This window comes from Coregonus clupeaformis, chromosome 9 (assembly GCF_020615455.1).
Source record: "Coregonus clupeaformis isolate EN_2021a chromosome 9, ASM2061545v1, whole genome shotgun sequence".
Classification (NCBI taxonomy): Eukaryota; Metazoa; Chordata; class Actinopteri; order Salmoniformes; family Salmonidae; genus Coregonus; species Coregonus clupeaformis.
In genome coordinates, this window is record NC_059200.1 from 26648210 (window position 1) to 26659623 (window position 11414).

Genomic DNA, 11414 nt, shown 5'->3' on the forward strand with positions numbered 1-11414 from the left:
GAGATGTATTTCCATCAAATTGAGTTGTCGCAGATAAAAAACTGTGTGTGATGACATAGTGCGCATAAAAATAATTGTTGCGGTTAAATTCCCATGTTCCGAATACAAAATACAAGTTAAATGTGGCTTTAGCACACGTACTTCCCTTAGCTATGGGCCAGCCTACATGATGAGATTATTATGGACAAAAGAGCAAGATTATTTTTATTTGTCAAATGGCAGCCAAGCATCGATGATCATGTCACCAGAATAAGACCGTCAATATTTATTGGAAAGGAGCATCAATTGAGCTGATCACCTTGCACTTTCACTACCCTGTGAAGTTCATCATAATTTATTTAATCTGTAGCCTAATAAACTGCATGCTTTCCCGAGTCCTAGTGGGAGGACCACACAAAATGTTATCGCGTGACTCCAAATTTACTTCGATATGATGGTTATTATATCAATATTTGCACTTAAAAGCGTTTCCACCAATATTTCTGGCATAATTCATTTTACAGACACAAAACGATCCCACCTTGTTTATCATGTTTTGTTTTGTCGACATTTGGAAAGTTTACTGACAAATGTTCTGTTTCCATTAGGCCTGTCATGACATTTTTTATCCGACATGTACTTTACTGCATAGAAAGGTTGGATGGAAACCTGGTTTGTAACCATCCACAGTTTTTATGCGAATAAAGTCATACCATATATATATTTTTAAAAAATCACCACAGCTGTGATGGAAACTGAAAGTTTCGGTACAATTTTATAAATCAAATCTAATTGTATTCGCCATACAACAGGTGTAGGTAGACCTTACAGTGAAATGCATTTCTTACTTTATCTACTGGATGGATGATCAATGAAAATGATTACACTTGCTATCCTTTTCAGATATCATAAAATATGAAGCATTCCAGGTGAAGCTGGTTGAGAGAATGCCAAGATTGTGCAAAGCTGTCATCAAGGCAAAGGGTGGCTATTTGAAGAATCTCAAATATAAAATATATTTTGATTTGTTTAACACGTTTTGGTTACTACATGATTCCATATGTGTTATTTCATAGTTTTGATGTCTTCACTATTATTCTACAATGTAAAACATAGTAAAAATAAAGAAAAACCCTTGAATGAGTAGGTGTGTCCAAACCTTTGACTGGTAGTGTATAATACTCGCATTAAAAGGCTGGATGGAAACCTGGTTAGTTAAACAAACACACACCACAACCACGTGGTCACATCAAAGCTCAGAATATTGAGGGCGGGAAAGCCCCTCGTAGATCAGTTTAAAACCGGCCTGAGGTCCCTCTCTTTTCAGACATCCTCAGACAGTGGCAACTAGTGGATAGGGCTACTGTTAATTAAGTATCAGCTGCAAAGTGAAGTTATTTTAATGCAAGTTCAGGGTGCGGCAACATTTTATTTATATATTTAATCTTACCTCTGAGCATAAGAGAAAATAAGTGTTTTATAAAACGATCAATTACATTTGATTGGGTGCTTTTTATTACCAATATTGGTTTATCTATAAAGTACTGAAGGACATTAAAAGTGCTGACATTGGTGCCGAAAATGCTCAACAACTCCATTTTATTTTCTGCAGTAATAATGGCAGCAGCGTCTCTGAGTTTGACCACTGTAGCTGCTGCTGACCCGAGTGATTTCTGTTTCTGGACTAAAGTCACGTCAAACGGCGAGACCCATCTCAGCTTCCTCCGACACCACAGAGAAACCCACCACCCCTCCTCCTCATCCCTCCATCTCTACCACAGTGTGTGGTCGGTGGAGAATAGACTGGTCAACTGCGCAGTGAGTGACGACACCGCGGTTACAGACAACTACATATCTGTGTGTCGGGAGAAGAGCACCACAGCAGAGTTCTCTGACAGTCCTGGTGAACGTTTTGATGTCAGTCCGCAGTTTGAATTTGAAAGCCCCTGCGCTCCTGTTAGCTCTCCAACAGTCACCCAGCGCGAAGCCGTTGGAGATGCCTCTGAGGAACTTACAGAGACAAGGAGTAAGAGGCACGCACGGAGCGTTATTGATGATATAGCGTTCCAGAATCCTCTTGGAGACGGTGGTGACAGTTCCAGGGATGTGACGCAAGCACACCGGCGCGTAAAACGTGGTTTAATCGTACCGGGAACGCTTTGGTGCGGCTCAGGGAACAAGGCGGCGACCTATGAGGATTTAGGTAGGTAGTCGGTGTTGTATCTAACTGTGTTCCAGACTCAGATATGGTTCTCCTTTTGATAATATTTTCTAAATTGTAATTGTATGGGGTATTAAGCTAGAATGGTAATTGATGATGATGATTAATGGGTCATTAGTAGGGCTCTATAAAATCCGCGATGCGGAGAACGCAGACAGAATCATGGAATCCAGATATTAAAAAGTAATTCAACAATATTCAAAAATGTATTGACCTTAGTAGGGAATCAACTAAATTAATTGAAAATTAATACATTTACTCAATCACAATGCATTACCATAATGCATTAGTGATTCGTATTTCCTGCAACTTTATGAAGAGGCAACGAGAATTCCCCGTCTGTGTATGCGAGGTGTGTCCATAGCCTACACACAAAGCATCTACCACTTTGTGCAGCTGTTAGCGATGATGTTGGTAGATGGAAAAGCTTTCCCAAAAACCTTCTCAATTAAATGTTAACTACAAAGTAGCCTATGCTTACCTGGCAGAATGATATCATGATTATTTGCATCAATCTAGTCGGTATTTGTTTTGCAAACACTACAATCACAGACAGTGATGGTAGAGTGCTACTATATACATCTGCATTGCTAGCTCTTTGGGGTTTTAGGCTGGGTTTCTGTATAAGCACTTTGTGACAACTGCAGATGTAAAAAGGGCTTTATAAATTATTGATTGATTGTGTGAGCCACACCTCTAACATCCTCTTGCTAGGCATGCACTGTAATTAAAGGTTAAGTACATATATATATACTTTTTTTCATACCTCAAAAGTGGTCTCCTGATGTGGTTTAGGCATTGTTGTGGACTTAGAACATCCAATTGAGTTGTTTTTCTGTTTAAAAAAAGTGTGATTTTGAGAGCGAAAACCTGAAATAACGGAAAATGGAAATCTGGAAAAATAAAACGGAGAAAACAGAATTTGTGAAAAACTAAACTGAATCAGACAAAAAATAAAACTGATTTTATAGGGCCCTGCATTAGTAATGCCTCTGTTTTGCTTCACGATATATATAAAATAGGCCTAACCCGGTCTCTTGTTGTTGTTGCTGAACCTCTCCTACCCATCTACCTGTGACAGGTGTGTTTGCAGAGACAGACAGTTGTTGCAGGGAGCATGACCAATGTCAGGACACCATCCTGTCGTTCGAGACCAACTATGGCGTTTTCAACAAAAACATTTTCACCCTGTCCCACTGCCACTGTGATAACAGGTAGGCTCCCTGTCACAACTAACTCTGTCTATGTGACTGTGACTCTCATGAGGAAGATTCTGCCTTTCCCTTAACATTATACATTACTGATGCAGTTCCGGCTAACCTCTGTGTATTGTTGTATTAATGTTGTGTTTAGGTTGCATTAACATTGTATTAACATTGTGTTGTTGTGTATAGGTTTCACCAGTGTTTACTGGGGGCTGAGGACAGTATTTCAGACACAGTGGGATACGTCTTCTTCAACCTGCTGAAGATGCACTGCTTTGAGTTCTCCCACAGACTACAGTGCTCTCAGAGGAACTGGTTTGGCATGTGAGCGACTATCACAACCTCACTTATGTTTGTTCATGAAGTGTTTAATGTAACATGCAATGACAACTGGAGTAGAGCCTAATCCTACCTTGTTCCTCTCCGTGGCAGGTGTCAACAGTATGAGATGTCTCTGTATGCTGTGGTTCATCCTCCCACCTTCTACAACTCCACCCACCCGGACCCTGACCTAGAGGAGGATGAAATGGCTGACAATACCACCACTACCATCTCCACTCCCACTTCCACCTCCAGCTCCCCCTCCAACTCTTCCACCTCCACCTCCACCTCCACCTCCCCCCAACTCTACCACCTCCTCCTCCTCCAGCTTCATCTCCACCTCCCCCTCCAACTCTACCACCTCCTCCTCCTCCTCCACTTCCTCCTTCATCTCCACCTCCATCTCCACCTCCTCCATCTCCACCTCCCCCTCCAACTCTACCACATCCTCCTCCACCTCCATCTCCTCTTCCATCTCCACCTCCACCTCCATCTCTTCCTCCACCTCCTCCACCTCCTCTACCTCCATCTCCACCTCTCCCTCCACCACCTCGACCTCCCCTTCCATCTCAACCACCACCTTTCCCTCCATCTCCATCTCCACCTCTCCCTCCACCCCCACCACTCCTTCCAGTGCTGCCCCAGCAGACCTCACCACAGGGGGTCAGAGTGGAACACCAGCCCCTGGCTCACCTGTCACCCACCCTGACTCTGGAGAGGACAATATGGCTGCCAATACTTCCCCCACCTCCACCACTGGCAATGCTACTGCTATAGGGGCCCAGAGTAGCACCTCGGGACCAGTAACTTCAGCATCGGCCTCGGGCCCAGCATTGGCTTTGGCCTCGCCAGCTGAACCCACCAACCATAATGACCTGACTCGGCCTAAGTCTAAGCAGGATGCAGCAAGCACAGGTAGGTGGAAGGAAATATTGTCTGTTTTTCTGTCTCTGTCTGTCTGTCTGTCTTTGATAATAGTGCCTTTTGAGTGGACTTGACCATGAGCTCAATTACATTTCATTGTGTTTTCCGTCTGTGTAGGGAAGCAGCGTGTGTATGTGTGTGATGTGTACAGAGACCTGGATGACTGCAGGTTTAAGATCCCTCCTCACCAGAAGAGATACAGCCTCCTCAACCCAGAACCCAGGACCCTGTTCCACTGCAACTGTACCAGCAGGTCATTATTACAGAATAATACAATATGTAACGATTCGGACAACCAGATCAGTGCGACCAAGTGGTCTGTGACACACAGCTGTCTGTATGTAATTTTGTGAATTAATTAATGAAATTACGTGTCAAATCACATTCGATGACCCATCCCTTACTGGTATATTTGTCAGATTGTTAAACAAATTGTTTGTACAGGGTCAGACAGTGAAGGACAGCCCTACTAGTTGTGTTAGCAGTTGTTGCTTAATGTTTAAATTAAATGTTTGATAAAACACAGAAGTAGGGCATTTGGGCAACAGTGGGATTGTGTGCTCACTTATGTGTCTGGCGCTCACTCCAATATGTCCTCCTCTCCTCTCCTCTCCTCTCCTCTCCTCTCCTCTCCTCTCCTCTCCTCTCCTCTCCTCTCCTCTCCTCTCCTCTCCTCTCCTCTCCTCTCCTCTCCTCTCCTCTCCTCTCCTCTAGACTGTCTGAGGTTCTGGTTCAGCAGAAGGAGATATCTGGGGTTCAGACTATTCTGTTGGAGTACATCTCTCTGTCCTGTTTCACATTACAGCCACAGGTCTGCACACAGGGGACAAGGTCAGTACAGTACACATCACAGACACACACGTACTGCCACACACGTGCACGCAAGGGTGCACACTCTCTCTCTCTCTAACTCTCTCTCTCTCTCTCTCTCTCTCTCGCTCTCACACACACACACACAAACACGCACACACACACACACACAGGCGGCAGGTGGTTAAGAGCGTTGTGCCAGTAACCGAAAGGTCGCTGGTTCTAATACCCGAGCCGACTAGGTGAAAAATCTGTTGATGTGCCCTTGAGCAAGGCACTTAACCCTAATTGCTCCTGTAAGTCGCTCTGGAAAAGAGCGTCTGCTAAATTACAAAAAAAAAACACACAAAAAAACACAGGCGCGGACTGGTACCAGAAATCGGCTCTGGCATTCTAATACACCGGCCATTAGGCCCTCACTATTAGCCAGATAATTATCATTTTGTGCAAAAAACCCAAGTTAGACAGGCCCACTGAGCTAAAAATGGTCCACGCATGCACACACACACACACACACACACACACACACACACACACACACACACACACACACACACACACACACACACACACACACACACACACACACACACACACACACACACAGACACACACACACACATGTGAGTTTGTAACAGTCTATCTCCTTATCTACAGCTGCTCAGCTTCTCTGGTCAAACCCTCTCCTGCTCAGCTGGAGCAGCAGAAGCAGAATGGTGGAGACATGGAGGAGTGGCGCCATCTACAGGCCACTGGACGCAACGGCAGGAGACCCAAATCTAGACGAGCCAAACACAGACTACACAAACTCTGCCTCAGGATGATACAACCCAAAGTACACAAGACCAGGAAGCACAAACAATGTGCTTTAGTAGGGGATGCAGTGCCAATGTAATCTAGTGTTGCCTGATCTATTTAGCCATTTAATTTCCTCCCCCATGGGATATCGATACTATTTTTTAAATTTAAATTTTAGTCATTGTAAATCCAGATTTATCCAGAGCTGCTTATAGTTAGTGCATTCGTTTTAAGATAGCTAGGTGAGACATCCACATCAGCAAAGTCAGTGCAAGTAGCAAAAAAGACAAGTGCAAGTTTTTTTATTTTATTTTATTTTTATTTTTGGGGGGGTGGGCGGGGGGATAAGACATATACTAATAACATATACTAATAGCAGTTGTAAATAGTGATAGTTGTATCAGGGCCTTACTGTTGTAAAGGGAAAACTATGTTTCAAGTCCTGAGTGTAAATATCTAAGCTACTGTACAATAGTGTAAAATATATATTTTTTTAACTACTGTCTATGCTCAGCATTAATTGAATACTTAATCTGACTGCAAAGTGTACATAGAAGTTACTTGTATAGGAAAACATATCATTGTCAAAGACAAACAGTGTTTGGATTTAATGTTTCTATTTATTATTTGTTTACTCTGTAATAAACACTTAGACATAGCCTGTATGCTATCTGTTACTGTTGTATTCATAATACTGTCAAATTGATGACACATTAAGCTACACTATATCAAAGACACCAAAGTATTAGGTTATTATTAGGTAAGGCATAACTAGAATACGTTCATGAAATGCAAAGGGATGGTGGTTGTATGTATTTTCTATAAATATTTTTCATTTTTTCACCTTTGATTCAAGTCCATTGCTTGCAAGCTTATGGCTTGTTTATTTATGAAGAGGGCTGCAGTAAGTAATGATCTATTACCTAAATTCTGTAGAAACAATACCTACAGCAGGAATTAATAACTGCTAGGTAACTCAACCCCTCTCTGATGTCACCACGGGTAATTGAGACCTGGAGATGCATCCGTGGAGCTTGAGCCTGCCGAGACCCGCCTCCACCCGCCACAAATTCCGTTACTCGGGGAAAAACGGATATAACATGGCGCACTTTCTGGGAAATAACTTGAGTTAGTTCGCGGCCGGTTAAGTGGAATATCGTTTGGTTGTTCATTTTTCTGAGGTCCATGAAAACAGAGCGGTTGATTGAAGTTCCTACCTACATTATTGTAGGAGAGCGCAGCGTTTCTGTGTGCTGTTTGGGAAGCGAACTGCCATGGGATGAAAGTTTCAAGTTGCTGCCGCTGTGTATAAAACTAGGACAGGATGGAGAAGCATCGACCGAAGAAAGAAAGGGTAAATAACCCAATGGCGAACAAAGAAAATTAGCCTACAGTTTCTTTGACAGTGCAGAGCATTTAGGCTATAGGTCTAGCTAACTGCAATAGTATGCTATAGGCTGGCTAGTGGCTAACCTATCAATTTCAGCCAAAGTGCTTTGATGATCCGTTTGATGTTATGTCTAAGTTGCGTAGCTATTCAGTAGTTGCCTAGCCCATACCGCGCCAGTAGTAGCACATTGCTTTTCATAGCAATTTAGTGGAAGATGCTATATTACAGTATTACAATGATAATAAGATAAGACAAGATCCAAATGTAACATTATCTTTTACTTGGGTGACAAACAGCACATTGGTTTTTGCCCCTTTAGTCTCTCTCTCTGTCAGAGGAGGTCCCTGGTTTCATTCTCTCAGGAATGTGTGTCTCCCTGCTGACCTGGGCTGAGCTGGGAGGGGGAAGGAAGGGACAGGGAAGTGGTGGTGGTGAGTGTGTGTGTGTGTCTGTGTGTGTGTGTGTGAAGAGGGTGTTCCTGTACTACTTTTCCAACACAACTGTTTTGACTGCTGCTCCACTTTGACAATGGCCGATTTTCCTGCACACCTCCATCTGTGTGTGTGTGTGAGAGAGAGTGAGAGAGATAGAAAGAGATTGAGTGTTGTGAGATAGAGAGAAATACATAGGGAGAGCGATGGAGAGTGAGTGAGAGATACGAGTTGTATGTGTAAGAGTCATGCATACAAACCCATATTTTATTGGCTATATGCACAGGTTGAAAAGCAGCTGTTCTCTCATCTTCTCCCGACTCCCTCTCTCTCTGTCTCTCTGTCTCTCTCCCCCACCCCCCTCTCGCTCTCTCTCTCTCTCTCTCTCTCTCTCTCTCTCTCTCTCTCTCTCTCTCTCCCTCTCCCTCTCCCTCTCCCTCTCCCTCTCCCTCTCTCTCTCTCTCTCTCTCTCTCTCTCTCTCTCTCTCTCTCTCTCTCTCTCTCTCTCCCTCTCCCTCTCCCTCTCTATCTCTCTCTCTCTCTCTCTCTCTCTCTCTCTCTCTCTCCCTCTCCCTCTCCCTCTCTAGCTCTCTCTCTCTCTCTCTAGCTCTCTCTGTCTCTCTCTCTCTTCTGTCAGTGAAAACGTCCTACTGTGTGAGTTAGTGCTCCAGTTTGCTCTCTGTTTGGACAGAGAACGCCACTGGGACTCCAGGGACTGTGTGTGTGTTTGTGTCTATCTGTCTGTGTATTTGTATGTGTGTATTTGTATGTATGTGTGTGTGTGTGTGTGTGTGTGTGTGTGTGTGTGTGTGTGTCTGTCTGTCTGTCTGTCTGTCTGTCTGTCTGTCTGTCTGTCTGTGTATTTGTGTGTGTGTGAGAGTGAGAGAGAGAGAGAGAGAGAGAGAGAGAGAGAGAGAGAGAGAGAGAGAGAGAGAGAGAGATAATGACAGCCTTGGTGTAAGTAATTCTGAAAGGACAAATTTGGGAACAGCAGATCAGGGAGGGAAGCAGAGAGTTAACCTCAATGTGCACATTACACACACACACTCTAACACTCACAAATACACACTATATCAAATGTAGATATAAACATTGCTTTGATGTTTTGGTGGTCAGATGAATATTGGCATGGTCCTCTTCAGGGAATGATGATACAACTTGACTCTAAAATTACTGTAACGTTGAGAAAAAGGTCTCTGATTGAATGAAAAGATAACTGACCACTCCTCCCCACATGTATTCTCTTCCTCCCATCCCCCTCTCTCCTCTCCTCTTTAGTTCTCTCTCTTCGGCCCTCGCTCTTCTAGCCGAAGCACCAACCCTCCCTCTTCCTCTTCGTCCTCTACCTCTGTTCCCCCCATCCCTCCCTCTCTCCGTAAGACAGACCCTCATCCCGCCATCCCTCCCTCTCTCCGTAAGACAGACCCTCATCCCTCCATCCCTCCCTCTCTCTGTAAGACAGACCCTCATCCCTCCATCCCTCCCTTTCTCCGTAAGACAGATCCTCATCCCTCCATCCCTCCCTCAATCCCTCCTGGGCCTCCTATCCTTTCTAAGACAGAGTTTCTGGAGGCAGTGCGTTGCAGTAACCAGGCGTGCCAGCGGGGGCAGTACAGCCTGGCGGTGCAGCTCTATGGGAAGGCCCTGTCTGCAGACCCTCAGAACTGCATCCTGTACAGTAACCGCTCAGCGGCACATCTCCGCCTTGGACAGTACCAGACCGCCCTGGATGACGCCCTCAAAGCCCGCCTGCTCAACCCCAAATGGCCAAAGGTAGGACCAACTTTATACTATAACATACATGTTTTGTACTGCTAATTGAGCCTTTGTTTGTGGGAAGGGTTTTGCTCAACCTACAGATGTAAGATCTTCATTTCATCACTCTTTTGTTGCTGAGAATTTTCCTGTAGAAAACTGGCTCAAATTACAGTTTTTCTCGATTGCTAAGACACATTTCTTGAAAGCTGCTCTCATTTTCTCTTAACTGTGAACACAAAACCCAATTTTCAAGCTACATTCACAAAACCTCAGACTCTTCTTGCAAAACCAAACTTTCACCTCAAAACAGTTCAATCTGTGCTCAAAACTGAACTATGTTTTCAAATCGTGCCCCGAGTCAATCAAAATAAAAAACACTACTGAACAGTCACTAAACACTACGTAGAAAAATAGAAAACACAATGCTCAGGACATGAAGCTGGAGAAATAAATGTTTATTGTTCACTGTAGGCTAAATGCATGTTGCAAAACAAAAAAAAACTGTGCATTTAGCACTTGTACAAAAAGACAAAACAGAAATCTTGTGCATTTACATGTAGCACTTGTAAAAACAAACAGAAATCTTATGCGTTTGCCACTTGTGTACAGTAAGCCCATGTAAAAATAAAGTACAAAAATATACAAATAAGTGCATTACTCAGCCACAGCATCATGTCTCCGTACTGGGTCAGGCCACAGGACTTCATCCACATCACAGGCCACATTTTGTCTGGCCAGGCAACGGGGGAAAAAAACCCCTGGCATGCCGTATCCAGGCTTGGCATGCCTCCACACCTATGTCACCACAGGCAAGTCCCATGGCTTGCAGGAGATTTACCCTGGTGTAAGGTTGGCGTTCATATACCTTCCACCGCCATGAGGAGAAGAATTCCTCAATGGGGTTTAGGAAAGGGGAGTACGGTGGAAGGCAAAGATTGATAAAACCTTGGTTCATATTGTACCACTCTCTAACCTGGAGGGCTCTGTGAAAACTCACATTGTCCCAAACAACAACATAGATGGGATGCTCATCCTGCTGCCCTAACAAAGCATCTCTAACAAAGCATCTCGCATGTGATTGAGGAAAATGAGGAGCTGGTGAGTGTTGTAGGGCCCCAGGTTGGCATGATGGTGGACAACCCCATGATTGCTGATGGCAGCACATAATGTGACATTGCCACCACGAGATTAAACCCAGCTTCATCCATGTAGATGTATTGATGGGGTCTTTCCATTGCATCCAGTTGAAAAACCCTCTGTAGAAACACCAGGAACACCAGGAACACCAACAATGGCCCGATGGCCAATCACATTACGGCCTCTCCTTCTCCTTTTGGTGAGATTAAACCCAGCTTCATCCATGTAGATGTATTGATGGGGTCTTTCCATTGCATCCAGTTGAAAAACCCTCTGTAGAAATAGATATAGTTTTGTAAGTGATACGGAAAAAGTGATTTAGGCCACTACAGTAAATCACTACTTAGAGTAATCAACATTGAATGTGTCTGGATATATGCCAACCTGTACATACTGGAATCTTTGCTCTTTGACTCTGTCTGAGTTGCGATCAAAGGGCA

At 43.9% G+C, this 11414-nt stretch overlaps 2 protein-coding genes across 2 annotated transcripts; both read left to right on the forward strand.

The window, feature by feature from the left end:
* Positions 1-1325: 1325 nt before the first annotated feature.
* On the forward strand, positions 1326-4018 carry LOC121574215 (group 3 secretory phospholipase A2-like; the record flags this gene model as incomplete). Its single annotated transcript, XM_041886849.1, has 4 exons — positions 1326-2182; positions 3282-3414; positions 3595-3729; positions 3838-4018. Coding segments are annotated over exons 1-4 (1071 nt in total), but the record flags the coding sequence as incomplete, so codon positions are not given.
* A 263-nt stretch (positions 4019-4281) lies between these two features.
* Positions 4282-6579, forward strand: LOC121574399 (group 3 secretory phospholipase A2-like). Its single transcript, XM_041887025.2, has 4 exons — positions 4282-4641; positions 4768-4903; positions 5365-5481; positions 6118-6579. The coding sequence occupies exons 1-4, from the start codon at positions 4452-4454 to the stop codon at positions 6353-6355; spliced, it is 681 nt and encodes a 226-aa protein (XP_041742959.1). The 5' UTR covers positions 4282-4451; the 3' UTR covers positions 6356-6579.
* Positions 6580-11414: the final 4835 nt, after the last annotated feature.

Excerpts from the sequence above, each read along its gene's own strand:
- LOC121574399 (XM_041887025.2), top strand. The coding sequence starts at position 4,452 with ATGGCTGCCAATACTTCCCCCACCTCCACCACTGGCAATGCTACTGCT. Across the intron at positions 4,642-4,767 it reads GCAGGATGCAGCAAGCACAG|GGAAGCAGCGTGTGTATGTG; the intron begins GTAGGTGGAAGG and ends CCGTCTGTGTAG. Across the intron at positions 4,904-5,364 it reads CACTGCAACTGTACCAGCAG|ACTGTCTGAGGTTCTGGTTC; the intron begins GTCATTATTACA and ends CCTCTCCTCTAG.